The 22,917-nt window shown below is 39.5% G+C and overlaps 1 protein-coding gene across 2 annotated transcripts in view; it reads right to left on the minus strand.

Moving 5' to 3' along the window:
* Nucleotides 1-22,917, minus strand: part of LOC306853984 (glutamate receptor ionotropic, kainate 4-like) — a gene marked incomplete at its 5' end in the record, with an annotated part of 197,932 nt that overhangs the window by 51,253 nt on the left and 123,762 nt on the right. For both annotated transcript variants that reach the window (XM_079391731.1, XM_079391732.1), the window contains one exon: nucleotides 22,660-22,764. In XM_079391731.1, coding sequence (XP_079247857.1) covers nucleotides 22,660-22,764 — 105 coding nt within the window. The remainder of the gene's footprint in view (nucleotides 1-22,659; nucleotides 22,765-22,917) is intronic.

Raw genomic sequence — 22,917 nt, forward strand, 5'->3', positions numbered from 1 at the left:
AAAATATCAATATTAATTATTATTATTATTATAATATACAAAACAAATATCCTTATAAAAAATAAAATATTATAAATATAAGTATAAAATAATAAAGTAAGGTGGCACATAATGGTGGTAATAAGAATTTTAAAAAAAGTAAATATAAAAATATATAATATAAATAATATGAAAAAATACAAATATAAATAATATGAAACATACAAGTAAAACATAAATAACTTTTTAGGATATATTATTTATTTATAAATAAAATAGGAATTATTAAAGAACAATAATATGTAGAACAAATCAACAAACAAATACATTTATATTAGACAAGATAAATGTACAAATTTAATTCTATAAAACAAATAATATTCATAAAAGAAAATAAATACAAGCAAGCAATAAAATAAATATAACCCCCCCCCCCCCCAAAAAAAAACCCCCCAAAAAAAACAGGAAATACAAAAACACACTAAACTCTGTGGCTCAAGACATCATTGAAGGGGATAGGGATATTAGGATTTTCCTTGCTTGTTTCTTTGTACCATGTAGAGAAACTCTGACATTCACAAAGCAAAGCTCCCTCCTCAGACCACGTGGCCCATCTATGGAAACTTAAGCCCTTCTCAGAGGAGGGGTGATGTAATAATTACCAGAGCTTTTTATATTTATTTTAATCCTGTTCTGAATTGGCTGTGCCAGTAATTTTCCTCGATTTTTTTATAGACTTTGCATTCTAGTGTCTGCAAAGATTATGATGCCTTTTACTTTAAATGTTCTGGAAAAATGACCACAGTTAAGAACAGTCCCATGAGATCTGAAATGTTGGTAAAACGCTGTAAATTTATGCCTACAGTCTGCCTAGCTTGTAGGCCCTTTAACTACAGTTGTGCATCAGGTTCTCCAAGTGGCAACTAGAAAATAGACAACCCAGAAAATAAAAAGATGTGCTTTACAACTCTTTAAGTGTTTTTGTGTGTTCACTGCACATGCTGCACATAGGTATCATGACCTTGATCATAATACAGTTCATTTAAGAGTTACAGACCTAGAATTTTATTGAGTTCTTAATGCATATTAGATTTTTACACATGAAAATACAGGTAAAAGACTGCGATTTCTTTATACCATTTATAAGCAGTAGTGAATGGAATTTATATGGGACTTGGAAGATTTACACAGGACAGTAAAAACAGAAAAGTACATTCAGAGTCTTTCAAGATTGGAGCAGAGAGAAAAGAAGTTAAAAAGAGGATGTCAGGAAGAGTGTTGTTCAGACACTGCTGATGTCATGAAAACAATAATATCCTGAAATCCAATCTTGTTCAATTCCAGGCTACAGATAAACTATGTTAGGTGTCACAATATAAATTTCACAACCATGAGCCACAATAATGGCCGACAATATCACATATTGCTGTTTATTCAGTATTTAACACAACAGTGTTCATAAACAACAGTGTGAATAGTGATTTTTGACATACTAAGTTCTGTCATGAACCTCTAAATGGTGCAGGCCGATAGGTTCTTACTCAGTCTGATATAATTCTCATTCACAAGGCGCAGCATCAGCAGCCAATGAGCTTGCTGCTTGACATTTTAATCTTAGCTAGTGTTGCTGTAGTACTTGCAGCGCGCTTTAGAAACCCTCCACTTCCCCAGCTCCACCTGCATAGATCTGCTACAGGGTAGTTTCATGTATGTTATATAAGGTTTTTTTTTTCCATATACTATGTGTTATGTGCAGCAGCAGTATTTCTATATGCTCACAGCAGCCTGTCCGAGGATGTATTGGCAGTAGCAAGTCTCTGTACTTGCTCTGCCGCAGCAGCAGCGTAGCAGATCTATTCTGTCTGTCTATCCAAACACATTAACAGAGTATGCATCATTATTCATGATAAAACCTTAAATGTTCAGCATAACCCCCCCCCCCCCCCCCATTTAATTCAGTTTAAGCCAGTTTGAGAGTCGATAAAGGACACCAAGGTTGATAACTATAACCATAAATAACTGCTTTAAGAATAATTCTAATTCTAATACTGTATAGTTATAGTAAGTATGACAAAAAAATAACAATGGGATTCAAAACTAGTTTTAGGAAGATTTTTTTTCTCCAGCTGATGAATAATTAAAACAAGACAGCCAATCAGAATCCACCTGACTTTAAGGAGCGTAAGCATTTAAAGCAACAGATGACAGAACTGCAATGCACACATGCATGATAAACAAAATGTTATTATGCATTGATGTGAGTGGTAAGTATACGGCCTGTAGAATGTGGAAATTATGGTCATATAAATTCCCAGATGTCAAAGCTGGAAACTTTAACTTAATAAGAGAAAGTTTAAAAGTGTCTAATTGTATGAAGCACCTCCTCCATTCTTCTTTTAATTTATCTATCAAATCTGCCAGTTTTCTGCCACTTGACTTAGTCCAAACAGAGAAGCAAAGACACATAAAGAAAGACTCCCCTGTGGTCTACAATCAAACAGTCTTTATCCACATCCACATTCACACAACCCTCTTCATTTTAATTACCACAACACTCACCGAATACAAACATACTGGCTTTAATGTCGGGTGCTAAAAAGAGGCGAGCCTTGCGTGCCTCTCCAGCTTCTTTTCAAGTCAGCGTAGTTACTGGCTCTCACGACCTCGAGACTTCTTCAGACTCTCATCTCTCTGTTTCTGTCTCCTCAGAAGTAGAACACAGTGTCTGCAATGTTAAAAGTTGAGCCTGGACTGAGCAATTAGCCATAAAGACTAGGTCAGAGAATGATTGGTAGGCCAGATGGTGGACCTGGTAATAGCTCTGGGGTAAAAAACACACTTTTAAGAGACCTGACCATCACACGGTGTGTTTTTCTCTCACGCATATCTCTCATCTCTTATTCGGTTACATCCTACAGTACTAGAGTCTTGATCATTCAGCGTTCGCAGACCCGTTCCTTCATATTTCATCACATCCACGTTATTGCTCTCCCCAGGCGCGCTCACGCACTGACACAAATTGTGTACATTACAGAGGAATGTTATGGCTGCTGTGACAGTTTTATTGCCACCCGGATGAAGACATAAACGGGTAATTCATGATTTCTATCGGCGATAATGTTGAAGTCCTCAAAATGCTCCTCAACTTCCATTTCTCCAAATTCTGTCAGAAACGTGTTTTTATACTGGCACCAAACCGTATAGTATGTGAGAAATGGGTCCTTTGGAAATAAAAATATCACTCTGCGGAGCTCTTTAAACACTTTGAAATGTGAGGAACTTGTGCCTTATGGTTTAAATCGACTGGTCTCGAGTTGATTTGCAAGGCTCATGCCAAACCAGCTGGTGTGGTATGATATCTTTCAAGACAAGAAGCGAATTGGTAGTTTAATTCCCAGCATGTGTCGGAAAGTGTTGACTCCTCTCCAATGTTCAATGTGGGGTGCAAACTTGACGGGGCTTAGCGACTACTGTTGTCTTCAGCCACTGTGATAAAAACACACACAAGACACAGACGGGCCTAATAAATGAGGTCTCGTGCTGAGAGTACAAGTAAACAAATTCAGTTGAAAGACAGAGCAAGCCAACAGAGCCAGGTGAACATAATCGAATTCAAATAGCTGTGTGTGTATTAAATCAACCTGCTGTGAGTGTGTATCAGCGTTGGGGAGAAATTAAACTAAAATTAGCGACGCTACCAGTAACATGTTTTTTAGCAGCAAGATAGTGCCCGGTTGCTTAAAAATGTTGCTTGTCCTGAAACTTTTCCAACAATAGCAGTATAGCATGACAAAATTCTATATTGATGTCACTTGTTATGGCAACAAAGCTTTACAATTATCACAATCACTGTGTGGCAGTACAGCTTTACAAACCATTCCAGTTTAAAAATGTAAGTCTTGCCCATTGTCTTTTAAAAAAAAAAAGTCAAATATTAATATTAAATCACATATTAAGTTAAATATACAGTATGTATGTGGGCAAAAAAATTATTTGATCCCCTGCTGATTTTGTACATTTGCCCACTGACAAAGAAATGATCAGTCTATAATTTTAATGGTAGGTTTATTTGAACAGTGAGAGACAGAATAACAACAAAAAAATACAGAAAAACGCATTTCAAAAAAGTTATAAATTGATTAGCATTTTAATGAGTCAAATAAGTATTTAATCCCCTATCAATCAGCAAGATTTCTGGCTCCCAGCTGTCTTTTAAACAGGTACTCTCTTAGTGCTCCTAATCTCAGTTTGTTACCTGTATAAAAGACATCTGTCCACAGAAGCAATCAATCAATCATGATTCCAAACTCTCCACCATGGCCAAGACCAAAGATCTGTCCAAGGATGTCAAGGACAAGACTGTAGATCTACACAAGGCTGGAATGTACTACAAGACCATCGCCAAGCAGTTTATCTCTGGATTATCTCTCTTTGCTTTGCCCTGTTGGATACTGTTCGGCGATCATAGACCCACGCTTGTCCTAGGAATACGCTTGTCTTGCCTCATCTATGTCTGTTTGCTGTGTATCGAGCAATGCTTGTTTCATTACCACGTCTTTTAATAAAGCTCTGCAGATGGATCCGCACACCTCGCGCTTCTGTCACTCCATTACACGAAGGGGTCAAATACAATAATTTGACTCATTAAAATGCAAATCAATTTAAAACTTTTTTGAAATGCATTTTTCTGGATTTTTTTGTTGTTCTGTCTCTCACTGTTAAAATAAACCTACCATTAAAATCATTGACTGATAATTTCTTTGTCAGTGGGCAAACGTACAAAATCAGCAGGGGATCAAATAATTTTTCCCCCACTATATATATATATATATATATATATATATTGTCACGAGTCGGCTGCCTCCCCCCTTATTATAATCACCACCCCGTCCCGTATTCGCCGCCCTTCACCAGGCTCCCGACGGGAGTGGGTGTGTGAGAGAGGAGGGGCGCTGAAACAGCCAGTGTCCTCGTGGGTCCAGGAGGGGAGCGTCGAGAATGGATCGAGTTCCGCACCCGCGAGACGGCTGACGGGTCAGGGTGCCGGGCCGTACTATCCCCCGGAAGCGCCGCGGGCTGAAGAAGGACGAAGCCACCGCCCCTCGCGCCCCGCTCCGCTCCGTGCGATATATATATATATCATAGTAAAGTTTGGGGTCAGTAACATTTTTTTTATAAAGAAATTAAAACTAAATTAAATTACACACATTATACATTAAATTGATCAAAAGTGACAGTAAATGTGTTTATAAATATGCCAAATTCAGCTTTGCTTCACACAAATAAAGTTTTAAAATATATTAAAATTGAGAAGTTATTTAAAATTGTAATATTTCACAGTATACACACTTTGGAATGGTAGTGTATGTATAGTACAGTATATTATCTTTTATAGTATAGTGTAGTATATTATCTAAATTATTTTATGTGACCCTGGACCACAAAACTAGTCATAAGTGTCAATGTTTTGAAATTGAATAAATGAATAAATAAGCTTTCCGTTGATGTATTGTTTGTTAGGATATGACAATATTTGGCCGAGTTACAACAAATATTGAGAAAATCGCCTTTAAAGTTGTCCAAATGAAGTCCTTAGCAATGCATATTCCTAATCAAAAATCAAAAAATCCTAATCAAAAAAAGTTTTGATATATTTACGGTAGGAAGTAAAAAAAAAACAAATTCATGGACCACGATTTTTACTTAATATCCTAATGATTTTTGGTATAAAAGAAAAATTGATAATTTTGACCCATACAATGCATTATTGGCTATTGCTACAAATATACCCGTGCTACTTATGACTGGTTTTGTGGTCCAGGGTCACATATCATACTATTTTTTCCATTTTGCCTTTTAATTTGTATGTTTTTGAGTAATATATAAATTCTAGAAAGTAATGCTCAAATACTATTACTTGATAAAGTAAAATAATTAGCAAGTAAAATGAAAAAAAAGTTTTGTGGGTGACCTGTAGCTCACAAAGCTACATTTTCAAATGAGCTTCCCCAAAACTAATCTGTATGAAGCGAGTGTGAGATAAGACCGGGGCCTGACGCTGTCTAAACTACTCAGAGGATGAGCTCTGCCGCCGAGGGGGAGAATCAGAGCGGGACAAATGCGAGGCGGGAGACGCGGCCTGTGCGCAGCAGGAGAAAATCCAACAGTTGAAGCCTCTCCTTCAGAGTAGAGGAGCTACTACTCCCTACTGCCAGGCTTCCGCTGCAGGTGGTATAATCTCAGGCCTTGATTAACTACTTCTATTACCAAACTTAATTACGAAATCGTCAAGAGTGGCCTGCGCTGGCGTGAGCAGGCCAACCCCCCGCAGCAAGAGAGACAAACAAATAAACAGCAGTGCGGCTCCGACAGCTGGCTTCTGACTGCTATTAGGCTCCATAGAGCTCAGGCTAATTAATAGCCCGCGATGCTATCGATTGGGGAAATAAAGACAATTGACAATAGCCTCTCGCAAGACCTGGGAGAAAGATGCAGGGCTAAAACCTGCTGGGAAATAGGCTGGAAGTTTGTGTGTGTGTGTGCATGTGTTTGTTGTTGCATAAAAATATGTGAGTGATTTAAAAAAAGCTGCATCATTGGTAGGGCTGCACAATAAACAAAATAAAATATGAAAAACTGACATATTTTGTTTTTCTGTGATGTATATTACAATATGATTTTTTTTCAGTATGTCACATTAATAGCTACTGTATATTAAGAAAGAATGAATCATTCAAGGTTTAGTGGGGTCATTTTTTGATGTCTGCACAAAATGTTTTAATTTTTACTCTGAAAATGTTTTTGAGTGTCAAATGCTGGTAGGGCTGCAAGATTTTTAAAAAAATCGAATAATTTGCTCACTGCTTGACTTAAGCTACATTCCCCGTTTTTGATCAATTCAGTATGACTATAAAAAAATAATGTTAATTGTCATGATTGTCATAATGTCAAATATATTGTGATATTGGTAAATAAAATATAAAAAAGAGAAATTTATTGAAATAATATTGTAAAAGAAATACTAAAAAGTAAAAGTAATAAGTAATAAAAAGTGTAATACAAATAAATTAATTTTACTGTAAGATACTGATATTTACTACTGGAAAATTTTCAAATGGTAAACCATTGAGCTTTTATTAAGATTATTGTGATATTATGAAATAAAATTATCAAACAAAACAGGAAAAATATTGTAATACTGTACATACTGTAAAATTAAAAATGAGTAATAATTTAATTTTATTGTTAAATTACAATAATATTATTTGTGATATTGTGAAATAAAATTAAATACTAAGAAATATTTTTTTATACGGTAAAAAATGACTATAAAAATATATTGGTAAATAAAAATATTAAACAAAACAAGAAATATATTGTAATAATACTGTCAAATAAAAAAAATTGACTAATAAAAAATATTTTATTTTACTGTAAAATTACAATACTAATATTTATTATTTATTATTGTCTTAATTTTAGATTTTCAAATGGTAAACCATTTAGCTTTCATTTTGATAGATTTCCAGCAAATAAAAATATGCCCTGCCAGATTCAGAGTGAAGCTCGTCTATGTGTTCATTTACATGTGTGCAGCCCATGGCATTTCTGTGTCCAAACAGCTCGATTCATAATGAACTGAAATGTTCTCAGACACTGAAACACCATCACAAGCTACATGCAGCACTTGAAACCAGTAAAGCATATATTTATTCAATCGAAGCCTGCACAATTTGACAATATCAAGATATTGATGTTATTTCAATTTATGTATATTGTGCAGACCTAACCAACGGTGTGTACGTGTGTGTGTGTGTGTGTTACTGCAAACATGCTTTCCCTGGATCGCTGCTCTAAGGGCACACCGGCTGGCGGGGTGCCCAAACCAACCAGCTTCCTTTCTCATGGATCCTGAAGGGCATTTCCACTCGGCTTGCCCCCTGGGACCCATCGGCTACACGATCTAGCGTTTGGAGCGGGGCAAAGTCAATGAGATCACGCCACATCATCTCTGAAGCTCACAACAGAAAACCATGTCCTTGGTCAGAGCCCATTTTAGACTGAAAAGGTGTCCCATCATAATTCTGTCCGTCCTATTCTATATAACATCTTCATCCCTGAACAGGCTGAATTATTTCATCCATTTAGCCAAACCATCACAGGCCAATGGAGGACACCATCTGCCCATGTTTGCAAAGCAGTGGCTCCTTATTAGCTTGCTTGATATCGCTCATTACCCACTCTCATATAAAGATAAACACAGGGTGTCCTGAATTAAAGCGCATTCTCTAGAAAATATTTACTAGTCTAAACAGTTTTTTAACTTGATTAGTGGAGATAGAGAAAACGCGTGGGTGAGAATGCCTGTCGGAGGATGCTAAGCTGAGCTCTGTACGGTGTAGCCGTGTTTAATGGGGTCTCTTTATGGAGATGACTGGTGGAGCTTATGGCAGAGAACATGCCAGATCAGACAGGGAGAGCCACAGGGAACGTCAGGCCTGCTGAAACTGAGGAATACAGTCGAGGCGGAGGTGACCTTCTTAATGTCGGCACATCTTCATTTTGGATGGGCTAACTATTTCAGAGAGCATGAGGAGAAATGTTCGAGCAACTGCTTCCAAAAGCTGCATCTCTGGCTGCTAATAAACAAAAGGCAACATATACAGTATATGATGGAAACAGGTGGGATATATGCCCACTATTTTATTAAATAGCTCACACGATGAATGTGACTATTACTGTCTAAAACAGAGGAAACATTTCCAGTTCTCTAGCAGGAGTTTATTTTGTTTTTGTGTGTGTTATAATGAGATGAATTTGTTATTTTGCGGTTGTTGTAGTTGGTGTCGGTAGCAAAAAAAACAACAAGCAATGCTTTCTGCAGCACATGCTCCAATCTATTCCTTTTCCAATCTTTCACACATTTTGCTATCCGTTCCAGTGAAATCTAAAAGGAAAATGCAAACAGTTTCCACACTATACATCTGCTATACTGCTGCAATTTGATATAAAATCTATTTAAAAATGAATAAATACAATTTTAAATAAAAAATAAAATAACCTCTCATATTAAAAGCAAAAATAATACTGGACAAAAGTCATGCTTGGTTTCATCCACTGTTCTCCAAAATCCAAGATGGATGAAGTTATCAAATTAAGTTAATTTGAGCACTTGAATTAGTTATCAAGTATGATCGCTCCCTTAAATAGCTGTGTAATGAGTTAATCAGATCTTGTTTTGTAGAAAAACAGGCAGTCAATGTGCAGATTAAATGATTTTGGGATATTTTTAATATGCAATTTTAGTGTTTACGGTTCAGTTTTGACATTAAAACCAGTAAAAATGACACAACCAGATTATCACATACAGTAGAATATTTATTTATCAATAAAAACGGCAAAAATCCTTCTAATTAACTAATTAGAAGCTATGACTTCAAAACATAGAAGAATAATTCACCATGGATTCCTTTGAAATTTTCCTAGGGGTTTTTAAATTGAGGTTTTTCAATGAATGAGCAATATAAGGCCTGTGTTAAACATAAGTTGATGATACTTTGTCTTGCCCTACAATATAAACTACACATACTTAAACCCCCAATGTTCTTGTGTAGTTACTAATTACAAACACAAAATTTTACAATTAAACATAACTGCTTCCAAAAACAACAACAACAAAAAAAAAAACATCAGAAAATCTCAAGAGATCCCATGGTGAATTATTCTTCCGGGTATTGATGTCACAGCTGTAGCACTGTAGCATGCCATTTTTGTGACATCACAACCTCCCTTTACTGATTTTTTATTCAAACTGATGCCCATGCACTAAATAGTGAGTTCACTTGGCTAAATAACTGAACAAGCTCAAAACTTCTATGCATAAAAAGCCTAACAGGCAAAATACCGGATTATAAAAGCTAAAATAAATCTGTTATGACAGATTGCAATAACTGCATCTGTATTTTTGTGGCTGCATGAGCACTCTGATTTCGACAGCAGTGCTTTTACATTTGAAATGCTGTCATTCACACACACCGGTGTTTCATTTTTGGACATTTGTTGCAAAGTCCTGTCTTTTTGAAAGCTTTCTCGATCATTATATAGAGAAGCTAAGCTTCCAGGTGGGACAAAAAGAAATACATTGATTGAAAGTCCAATGTCCAATAATGTTTAAAGCCTTTTGTCCAATGAACATTGATCCATCTTTGCTCCATTAAAACAAGTGTTCAGATATAAGCCACAGGTTCCCACTGATGCACAACTTCAAAAAGGGTTTTATGGGCCATGCATCCCCTGACATCTATATATATATATATATATATATATATATATATATATATATATATAAAGAGCTCTGCTTGATTTTATTCACTTAAATACTGAAATACACTGACAGAGAGAGAACCATACCACAATATGTAGAACGATAAATAGAGCAGTTTAATGATTGATAGAACTACCAAAGGAAAGACAGAAAGAACTACTTCACAGAAGATAGATAGATAGATAGATAGATAGATAGATAGATAGATAGATAGATAGATAGATAGATAGATAGATAGATAGATAGATAGATAGATAGATAGATAGATAGAATATGTAACATCTGCTTATGATCCTTGATGGTCGTTGGGACTTTATGTCTTAAGAGACCCTTTTAGCCTTTTGACATTTGCATTTCATTCACAGACCTGGCCCCACATCCGACCTTTATATGGGTGCTAAATTGCCAATGGTTGTCCCCCCACTGTCAAAAAGATGCTAAACAGACTCCAAAGAGAACTAAATGACCCTCGGTACCAGGTCTGGCTGACCAGTGGACTACCCCCACGATTACAAGACACATAACACACACATATAGAGACATTTTCTTTATTTAGACCAGGGGTCTTCAACTAAAATGGCTTGAAGTCCAGTAATGAACCCTCCCCACCAGCCGAGGTCTGGACAATTCTAAAAAACAATTGCTGTTTTTTGCCAGGTCAGGGTATATGCAAGATATTTAAACTTAATTTCAAGACTTTTAAAGACCTTTTTTAAGACCTGCACAAAAATAAAATAAATAAAATAAAATGACTGTAAAAAGCATGATTTACAGTTCAGATGCAGGTTTTCACAAAAACAATCATGTATTATATTAATTAAATAACATATATAATGTCACGAGTCCGGGTTCTGTACTTCTCCCTGGCCCCACAGGAGGCCGCCATCTCCCGTTCTCCCGGACTCATCTCTCATATCACATACACCTGCCACATCACACACACCTGCCGCATCATCATCACACTCAGTACACCCACAGCTGTTCCCCATTTGCCACAGACTATTTAGTCTCCCCTCTCCCACCACTCTGCCTGGGTTCGTACTTATCTGTTTATGTCTTGTCATCTGCTGTGTTTAAGTGTTGCTGTGCCGTGTTGGCCTTTGTTGTTTATATTATTAAAAGCCTTACCTGCATTTGGACCCTGACCTCGTCTTTCCACGCCATTCCTGGGGGCGTACCGTGACAGAACGAACCCAGCATTCATGGGTCCAGCAGGAAGGTTGCTTGGCATCCGCCAGGGAGACCGGAGCATTGAGGATTACGTCAGGGACTTCAGAGGATTGGCTCGGCAGACGGCGTTGGAGAAGACCTGCCTCATGGTCTTCTTTCACGGAGGCCTGGCCGAGCCCTTCAAGACCCTGATGCCCTACTGGGACCCCGAGAAGTCGCTGGAGAGTTACATTAACTTGGCTCTGTGGATGAGCGGCTCGGGCCTCAGGGTAGAGTTAGCGGCGGCGCCCGCGGATGTTGTCCCCGAGGCAGCGGAGCTCACTTCAGGCCTCTTCAAAGCGGCGACGCCCGCTGATGTTATCCCCGAGGCAGCGGAGCTCACTTCAGGCCTCTTCAAAGCGGCGACGCCCGCTGATGTGGTCCCCGAAGCAGCGGAGCTCACTGCAGGCCTCTTCAAAGCGGCGACGCCCGCTGATGTGGTTCCCGAAGCAGCGGAGCTCACTGCAGGCCTCTTCAAAGCGGCGACGCCCGCTGATGTGGTTCCCGAGGCAGCGGAGCTCACTTCAGGCTTCTTCAAAGCGGCGGCGCCCGCTGATGTTGTCCCCGAGGCAGCGGAGCTCACTTCAGGTCCTCCCGAGAGCGCGGCGTTCGCTCACGAAGCTCCCGAGACAGCTGAGCTCGCTCCCGTTCCTCCTGAGAGCGCGGCTTTCGTTCACGAAGCTCCCGAAGCAAATGTGCTCGCTTTCGTTCCTCCCGAGAGCGCGGCGTTCGCTCACGAAGCTCCCGAGGCAGCTGTGCTCGCTCGCGTTCCTCCCGAGACAGCTGTGCTCGCTCCCGTTCCTCCCGAGAGCGCGGCGTTCGCTCACGAAGCTCCCGAGACAGCTGTGCTCGCTCACGTTCCTCCCGAGGCAGCTGTGCTCACTCACGTTCCTCCCGAGGCAGCTGTGCTCACTCACGTTCCTCCCGAGGCAGCGGAGCTCACGTCAGGCCTCTTCAAAGCGGCGGCGCCCGTTGAGGTTGTCCCCGAGGCAGCGGAGCTCACTTCAGGTCCTCCCGAGAGCACGGCGTTCCCTCACGTTCCTCCCGAGACAGCTGTGCTCGCTCCCGTTCCTCCCGAGAGCGCGGCGTTCGCTCACGAAGCTCCCGAGGCAGCTGTGCTCGCTCACGTTCCTCCCGAGACAGCTGTGCTCGCTCCCGTTCCTCCCGAGAGCGCGGCGTTCACTCACGAAACTCCCGAGACAGCTGTGCTCGCTCCCGTTCCTCCCGAGAGCGCAACGTTCGCTCACGAAGCTCCCAAGACAGCTGGTCTCGCTCTCAGCGCCCCCGAGGCGGCGGTGCCCGCTCAAGGTTTCTCCGAGGCGGCGGTGCCTGCCTGGTTTGTTCCTCCGGTCCCACCCTGGCCGTTCGCTGGAGTTCCTGTCTGGCTGGAGTCTCCCTGGTCCAACCCTCCGAATCCGCCCCGGTCTCCTGCTCGGCCTCTGTCTCCACATGGACCTGGCCCACCATCCCCCGGTTCCACCTCCCTCCAGACTTTTGCGGTTGGTGGAACGTCTGGAAGCCGTTCCTTAGGGGAGGGGTAGTGTCACGAGTCCGGGTTCTGTACTTCTCCCTGGCCCCACAGGAGGCCGCCATCTCCCGTTCTCCCGGACTCATCTCTCATATCACATACACCTGCCACATCACACACACCTGCCGCATCATCATCACACTCAGTACACCCACAGCTGTTCCCCATTTGCCACAGACTATTTAGTCTCCCCTCTCCCACCACTCTGCCTGGGTTCGTACTTATCTGTTTATGTCTTGTCATCTGCTGTGTTTAAGTGTTGCTGTGCCGTGTTGGCCTTTGTTGTTTATATTATTAAAAGCCTTACCTGCATTTGGACCCTGACCTCGTCTTTCCACGCCATTCCTGGGGGCGTACCGTGACATATAAATATATTGTACTGCCTTAATTGTTTACATTTTACAACATATTATCTTCTTGTTGATCCACCAGTTCACATTTATAACTCTGCGTGTTTGCTGCTTAAAATCATGGGTTGTTTTCACATTGGTCTTTGACAACAGCAGACGTACAGGCTGATTGAAAATGGAAAATCATGCTCTTCCAGCGGGTGGCACTTTCGGAATTGCAGTACACAAGCCCAAGACTCCACAAAGCAGTGCAGCAGCTGAATCTGAAACGTGCAGCGCTCATATTTATTGAATGAATAGCCTTTTTAAGTTTAATTGCAATTCTTGTCTTTCAGTCCCCACATTTAAGACCTCCTGAAATCATAATTAAGACTTTCTTGTACCATTTAAGACTTTAAGGACCCGTCAACTTTCCTAATTTTTGAAAATGCCATCGTTTTTCACTCACTGAAAGTTTCATCTGTCCGCGCGCATGCAGCGCACCGCTCTTTGATCTCATCACTGCACGCATGACTGCACCCAAATGGCTCTAGAGCTGACCTTGATGTGCTTAATATAAATTTGATTTATTAAATTAGCTATTGGTATTTATTTATTTCATTATGTCAAAAGCCTTCACGAATTCGGACCGGAGTCTGCCAGTTGGTGACCCCACTACCGTAAAGACTACAAAAGCTGCGCCGGTGAAATAGAAGCGCACCGTCAGGTTTAAATCTTAACCTTCTGTTTTGGCTGTAGACGGGTCCGTATGGGATGGCTTTTGGGTCCGCGGTCCGTTCTGTTAGTGACCTATGATTTAGGGCATAATTAATCAGGTACAAATGTATCTGGTATATGCATGTGTTGTTTGCATGTTTCCTTATTATATTAGCCTAGTTGCCACTCGTTATTAGTATTAGTAAGCTCTAAACACTCATATTCAGGTGTATGAATGTATCTCTGGTTTAATATCTTTTAGATGTCTCTTTCTTGGTATCAAAATGATCTGTTCTTTATTCCTCAAACAATGATGTACACTATGTGATCGTGAAATGCATCATACTATTTTTACTGTACTGTGGTAAAAATTACACAGATTCTCCAGACCAGTCATAAAACATGTAAATGAAGTGTCAAGTGGGACAAAGAAACACTTTCCCGCTGAAACTATGTGCCTTGTTATTGGTCAAACTAACCGAAATGGGTGTTAAGGGGAAACCAGATAAAACTTCTCCCACACCCAAAAGGCAAAGTCTTCTCTTTACTTTCGGTGCTCTGGAGACACACATATCACATTGGAAATCTCGCGACTTCCCTTTCGGGGGGAGTCCGAGCTTCTGGCACTATTAAGTCCAGTAACTTTGTCAATTCACTTCGGACCAATCAACCCCTGGCCGGAATGACGAAGCTTTCACTCCTAAAGGAATTCATCAAGAATCTACACATTATACATATACCAGGACACTTTACTCAGCACCAACAAAACCAATGCAAGTAACCGCTTGTTAACTATTTAGATGCGCTTCTAGGCTTCGACCCCTTTTAATTAAGGTGATGTGATTCTCTGATGGTTCTTAACAGGTTGTGTTTAGCTGATGTGTAAATCCTGCCATTACACTCTACTCTCTTGCGTGCGAGTGCTCCCTCTCTCTCTCTCTCTCTCTCTCTCTCTCCATGCCTTCCTTGCGTTGGCATCTATGTTTAATGTGTGTATGTTTGTGTCTAATTAGATGTTGCATGTTCCCCTGTAGTGTAGTTTAATAAACATCCATATGTATTCACACTTGGTTGTCTGTGTCTGCTGCTCACAGAAGGTCACTTTAACGTTCCGGTTTTGTTACGTGCTCTGTGAGCAATGTATTAGTAAGGAAATTATTTTTCGTGGCCAGAGATAAAAATAATAATAATAACAAATAAAAGAGTCAATAGACGATTAAAACTGTCCATACTGCGGACGAACACATCATTTTATTGTACTATTAATGCTACAGTTAATTCCTGAAGATGAATATATAATTGATAACAACCCTTTATGATTAATTATGTTCATCTCACTTTGAGCTAATTTGCTACAGATAGATAGAACGATAGATAGAATGACATAGATAGATAGAACGATAGAACGATAGATAGAACGATAGATAGATAGATAGATAGATAGATAGATAGATAGATAGATAGATAGATAGATAGATAGATAGATAGATAGATAGATAGATAGATAGATAGATGGATGGATGGATAAATAGACCGATAGAACGATAGATAGATAGATAGATAGATAGATGGATGGATGGATAAATAGACCGATAGAACGATAGATAGATAGACCGATAAAACGATAGATAGATAGATAGATAGATAGATAGATAGATAGATAGATAGATAGATAGATAGATAGATAGATAGATAGATAGATAGATAGATAGATAGAACAATGGATGGATGGATAGATAAATAGAACCCCCATGTCTTGGAAACTGATAATTAAACCAGATCTCTTGATTAATTTTGTGAGGTGTTTTTGCCCAAATCACTGAATAATTAGTTTTGGAATATTTTTTAAACCCCAGAAGCATCTCACCTTCTGTCCATGTGCCAAAACTTCCTCAAATACATCTTGAAGAGTGTTGGCTGTGTGTAAAATAATGAGCGAAGTGTTGAAATGTTACATAGCTCTCATCAGCCACTGGCGCACGGATAGGACTGGCATACTGCTAGAACCACGCTTGGTTTAAAGACACCTGCACAAAAAGCGCTGCAGCCATCTTGCCATCCAAGCTGGGTTTGATATACAAACACGATTCCAAAAAAGTTGGGACACTGTACAAATTGTAAATAAAAACAGAATGCAATGATGTGGAAGTTTCAAATTTCAATATTTTATTCAGAATACAACATAGATGACATATCAAATGTTTAAACTGAGAAAATATATCATTTTAAGGGAAAAATAAGTTTATTTTCAATTTCATGGCATCAACACATCTCAAAAAAGTAGGGACAAGGCCATGTTTACCACTGTGTGGCATCCCCTCTTCTTTTTATAACAGTCTGCAAACGTCTGGGGACTGAGGAGACAAGTTGCTCAAGTTTAGGAATCGGAATGTTGTCCCATTCTTGTCTAATACAGGCTTCTAGTTGCTGAACTGTCTTCCTCTTTATGATGCGCCAAATGTTTTCTATGGGTGAAAGATCTGGACTGCAGGCTGGCCATTTCAGTACCTGGATCCTTCTTCTACGCAGCCATGATGTTGTAATTGATGCAGTATGTGGTCTGGCATTGTCATGTTGGAAAATGCAAGGTCTTCCCTGAAAGAGACAAGGTCTGGATGGGAGCATATGTTGTTCTAGAACTTGGATATACCTTTCAGCATTGATGGTACCTTTCCAGATGTGTAAGCTGCCCATGCCACACGCACTCATGCAACCCCATACCATCAGAGATGCAGGCTTCTGAACTGAGCGCTGATAGCAACTTGGGTTGTCCTTGTCCTCTTTAGTCCGGATGACATGGCGTTCCAATTTTCCAAAAAGAACTTCAAATCTGGAACAATCTCTGTGCGTAAGGGTCAAGGCCGGACCACAGAACAGTTTTCCACTTTGCCACAGTCCATTTTAAATAAGCCTTGGCCCAGAGAAAACGCCTGCGGTTCTGGATCATGTTTAGATATGGCTTCTTTTTTGACCTATAGAGTTTTAGCCGGCAACGGCGAATGGCACGGTGGATTGTGTTCACCGACAATGTTTTCTGGAAGTATTCCTGAGCCCATGTTGTGATTTCCATTACAGTAGCATTCCTGTATGTGATGCAGTGCCGTCTAAGGGCCCGAAGATCATGGCCATCCAGTATGGTTTTCCGGCCTTGACCCTTACGCACAGAGATTGTTCCAGATTCTCTGAATCTTTGGATGATATTATGCACTGTAGATGATGATAACTTCAAACTCTTTGCAATTTTTCTCTGAGAAACTCCTTTCTGATATTGCTCCACTATTTTTTGCCGCAGCATTGGGGGAATTGGTGATCCTCTTGCCATCTTGACTTCTGAGAGACACTGTCACTCTGAGAGGCTCTTTTTATACCCAATCATGTTGCCAATTGACCTATTAAGTTGCAAATTGGTCCTCCAGCTGTTCCTTATATGTACATATAACTTTTCCGGCCTCTTATTGCTACCTGTCCCAACTTTTTTGGAATGTGTAGCTCTCATGAAATCCAAAATGAGCCAATATTTGGCATGACATTTCAAAATGTCTCACTTTCAACATTTGATATGTTATCTATATTCTATTGTGAATAAAATATAAGTTTATGAGATTTGTAAATTATTGCATTCCTTTTTATTCGTAATTTGTACAGTGTCCCAACTTTTTTGGAATTGGGTTTGTACATCTTTCGAGCTGAAACTGATGTGAAATTGCAGTGCTGGTTGAGCGCGGTACAGTTCACATATGTGAGATGCTTGCCAGAGAAATTCAAATTAGAAGTGCCAATAGTGTGTGCTGCCCACCTCCCTCTCCTCCCTCCATACCAGCTTCCAGAAGGGAAGCGTATGTACACATGTGGGCCAGTCTGTCCAATGCCCTCTGGGTAAGATCGGCTCTGCCAACTGCTCCAGGACATGACGGATAAATCTAGACTTAACACTGCTCTCAGTGCTGTACCACTTTCCATCTCGCTCTCCTTTTAGCCACAACGCTCCATCTTTTTTCTGTTTGTCCAGCATCTCTGGAAAGCTTCACGGATTCCCAGTAGGTAGGGTGTTGATGTAGCCTCCGAAACGGCTAACAGCCTCAAGCATCTGTCAGTATATGATGTGGAAAGAGAAAGCATGTGCATTCGTGGATGTGTGCACGTCTTTGTATAAAGCCTGGCAGATTCACTCAAGACTTGTTGCCAAGGCATCCGTATAGCTCTAATAGCTGCTAATCTGAGACAGAGCGTTCAGAAGCATTCTGCTTTAAATATCTCAGGATATTGATAGCATAAATCACACACAAAAACAAACGCAAATATGTCTTAGCATTCACTTTTCATTTATGTACATTACCACAGGTCTTTCCTGTAACTCAAATAGTAGAGGCGCTAGCAACGCCAAGGTCATGGGTTCGATTCCCAGGGAAAGCAAGAGCTGATAAAAATGTAAAAACTGTAACTTGAATGCAATGTAAGTCGCTTTGGATAAAAGCGTCTGCTAAATGCATAAATGTAAATGTTTCCCAACCTTTTTCAGCTCCTTTAGTAAAGCTCAAGAACCAATAACAGAACCAGAAATGTTACTTTTAACCCATATTATACTGTATACAATTCATTAATATTAAAATGGAGGCTGCTTGAGAAACTATAGAAGCATAATTTAAAGCAACATTTAGGTTTATGCTAGTTTGAGACATTTGATGGGTCTTCTTTCCTTAAAGTGATAGTACACCCTAAAATTAACATTTCATGAAATAACTCAGCCTCAGGTCATTCCAAACCTGCAGGACTTGTTTTTTTTGTTTGTTTTGTTTTTTTCTGTGGAACATAATAGAAGATATTTTGAATATTTCTCATTGTTTTTGTCCATACAATTGAAGTCAACGGTCACCAAAACATTCTTCAAAAAAATCTTATTTCCGGTTCTGCAGAAGAACGAAAGTTACACACATTGGGGATGATTGAATGCATTTTAAAATGAAATAAATTAAAACAAAATGAATGTTGTTACATTATTAAAATTTTTGGACAGTACTAATATATATTAAAATGTTTAATGTCAGGTTTATAAGATTAAAATAAAACCATTCCAAGTAAATGACTATTGTTTATGCTTGGAATAGCATACAACTCTTATTATTCATGCAGTGTGCAATATGCTAATTTAATACTTGCATGACTTTTGCCAAAATGTGCAATATACAGAACACACACTGCACAGAATACTGTATCCAATAATGCAATACAATCAACTTGACCTTCCATATCCAGAGTGATGGATGAATCAAAAATAATATCAGTCATTATTATTTTATCAAACTGCTAAAAGTAAATTAATTTTCAACATTTTCAAAATTAAACTGTAATCTATACAGTATATATTACAATGAAAGTCACTGACACATTTTTCAAAATATCATCTATGTTCCACAGAATAAAGTAAGTCACACAGGTTTGGAACGAAATGATGATGCAATGTAAATAATGGGAGAATTTTCATTTTTGGGTGAACTATCCCTTGGCACCACTGCACTAAACATGCACATAGTATTTTACTAGCATAATGCACAGTGATCACACTATTCAAAAAAGCAGTATAAAGTGTAAACTATGCAGAACACCAGTATTCCATCCAAACACATCCACTGTATTTTTCACACTCATACTCATTAAATGAAAACAGCCTCTGCTTGGATTTGTGGGTGAATGTCTATCATTAAGGGAAAGAGACACTGTGAGCTCTGCCACAATGCTCAGTTTTTCACAGCAACAAGTGCACAACAAATACAGAAAATTATGTGCAGAGGGGAGCTACGTTAGGACAGCGAGGTGACATTCGCATGAACTTTGCTGTCCAGCTGTACCGCACAGCAACACTGAAAGGGCTGGGCCAGGTGCAGATGCATTACATCAAATTGAGACAGCGGATATTACTCTCTAGAAAAACAGTGACGTCTTTGTGAAACTAATAAGGTTGGGCGCGAGCACCAGCTGCCAGTCCAATCTCTGCTGTTATGACTGGAATAGTGAACAAAGGGGCCTTCGACTGTCCATCTGTCCATCACGAATCACAGAGTTCGCCGTACGGCAGAAGTTGACGGAGAAAGTTGACAGTGTTTCAAAAGGTTAAAAGAGCAATAAAAAAGTGTATGTGAGTGACACAAGGTGACGGTCACAAATGATGTAGAAATGCGGTGTCACTCAGAAACCAGGCTGCTGTTTGACAGCGCTACCCTTTTGCTCTCTCGCCGTCATATACAGAAACAGCCAACACTAACAACAGTCAGCCGTCAGCTCGGTTTATCCTAAATGGCTGTTTTAAGTTGGAAAGCGCTCATACTGTGCTGCTGGATGCAGCTCGAGGCAAAGCAAGAAAACTCACTTAACTTCAGGGGTGCCACTGTGTGATAATGGATGGAAATATTTATTCTATGTCAACCCTAGTAATTTTGATTCTAAGAGTAATTCTATTACTCAAAAAAGAACAAAAGAACAGCACACTGCCTCAATGCTCTCGCACTATTTCAATAGAGGACAAACAACGCTTCAAACCTTTTGGTCTGTGTCAGGTAGTCCTTCAGGGAATCTTTTCTGAGCAAAAAGGGGGCCTGGCTTTTAGGTGTATTCTTTCGTAGTCTGCCTTTGTGAATTCAAAAGTGTTGTGTGCTTCCATCTTTGATAAAAACAAATGTTCCAAAATGTCTTTGATAAAAAAACAAATGTCCAAAGAATAACCCCAAAATGTCACGAGAGTCTCATCAAATGGAGTGCAACATAAAAAGCATGTTAAATTAAATTAAGTGGTATGTGCACATCTAAAAAAAAAAAAAAACCATCAACTTTAGAGTAAGTGATCAAAAAACGAAATCCTAGAATGCTTTCAAAAAGAATAGCACATTGTCACAATGCGCTCAAACTCTATTTTAAAAGTGGACAAGCAACATTTTGACCCCTTCAGTCTTCATCAGGTAGTCCTCTTTGAAAATTCCTTTTTCTGAGCACAGACTGGGCACATCTTCAAAAAGAGTATCCCTTTAAGATGATTCTTTTATAATATTGCATTGTGAATGAAAAAATGTGTTGCTTATTGCTTTTTTGATGAAAAACTAATAATCAAATCTCATCGGGTGGAGTGCAACACAAAACCAGTACTATTATGAAACGTCAAATAAATAAACATCTGAAATGACTTTAGAGGAGGTTCATGACCGAAAAAACATTCAACAATGCCTTCAAAAAACAAAAAGACATCATATTGTCACTATGCTCTCAAACTCTATTTTAATAGTGGACAAACAATTTTATGACTTTTCAGGTAGCCTACCCATTTAATTATATGAATTCCAAACATAGGTTCAGGAGGAGCCTAATAATTCAGTCCTGACAATCATCATTACGGGCCTATATAAGCAGCAGTCCGTCAGGACTGACTGGGCAGGCAAACTCTTGAAATTGTCACCCTCATGTGGTCCCAAACTTTAAGACTTTTGTTCCTCTTTGAAACACAAATTAACATATTTTTAATGCAACTTGAGAGATTTCCACCCCTTGTTTATATAATTTCATGAAGTTGCATGATGTGAGAGAACCAATGAGGTTCCTTCCTGCATCATTTAAAAACATTTAAGCTTCCATTTACCATAACTGATGTGCTCTAAGATGTGAGATGATCGTGAAATGAATAAAAGTCTAAATTAAACCTGTCCATCATGTAAAGCAATCGTGTCTCTTCAGAAGACTTGGACTGAACTGCTCAATTCACATGATTTCCTTTGCAATCTCTTTATGGACTTTTTTTAAAACGTTTCTTTCTGTCACTTTTAAAGGAGTGACAGAAATCTCTCAGGTTTCATTAAAAATATATTCATTTACATTTAGTCATTTGGCAGATGCTTTTATCCAAAGCGACTTACAGTTGGGGAATACAAAAAGCGATTAATCTTGAAGAGGCAATCAGACAGAGGAAGTGCTCTTAACACCAAGTCTCAGTCATTGTTCAAATAAGTACAAGCTAGTAAGCGGAGAGAAAGATAGAGGGAAAGGTTTTTTTTTTTTTTTTTGAGTTTAGGATGAAGTCAAGTAGTGCCGAAAGCAGTATTCACTTGTGTTTAGAAGATAAACAAAAGTCATACAGGTTTGGAACAACATGAGGGTGAGTAAATGATGACAGAATTTGAGTTTTTGGGTGAACTGTCAATTTAAATTTCCAAACACTCGCTTTCTGCTTACGAACGGCAGATGGCACACCTGCGAGAGCCCCCGCTTCATGTTGCAATAACAATTCAATCTACATCCAAACCTGCCAATAAAAATCACAGGAGCATGAAAGTGCTAATTAACAATAATTCCATCACAGTCGGTCTAGCCGTCTCGCTGGACTCTATAAAAATCGGAGTTTCCTTCCTACACGTTTACGATCAAGCGTTCTGATTGGGGAAAAAAACAATGTGCTTTTAGCAGATTTCTCCATCACATCCGTGTGACAACGGCCAGGAAATCTCATTGTGTTCCTGGCAGACAGAAACATAAACACAGATAATGGCGAGTTATACCACTGGCTGATAGGCTGATGTGGCCGAGAGTTACTTTACCTGCCTTAGGCCATCCCTGCTGCTCTGCATGATCCGGAGGGCATAGTTCGAGCGCTGGCCTTTGCTGTTGAACTCGATGTGGCCTGTTAGACCTTCCAATTCTACCTATCCGGAGAGAAGGAGAGACAACATGTTAACGCCTGGGGGTATCATCCGATCACAGCCACAAAAGTCTTCAGTGCTGTATCGATTTATAGAGCTACGTGGACGGCAGAGCTCCTCACTGGAAGCGTTCGCACAATGCAGGAAGTGGCTATA

This window comes from Barbus barbus, assembly GCF_936440315.1.
Source record: "Barbus barbus genome assembly, chromosome: 34".
Taxonomy (NCBI): domain Eukaryota; kingdom Metazoa; phylum Chordata; class Actinopteri; order Cypriniformes; family Cyprinidae; genus Barbus; species Barbus barbus.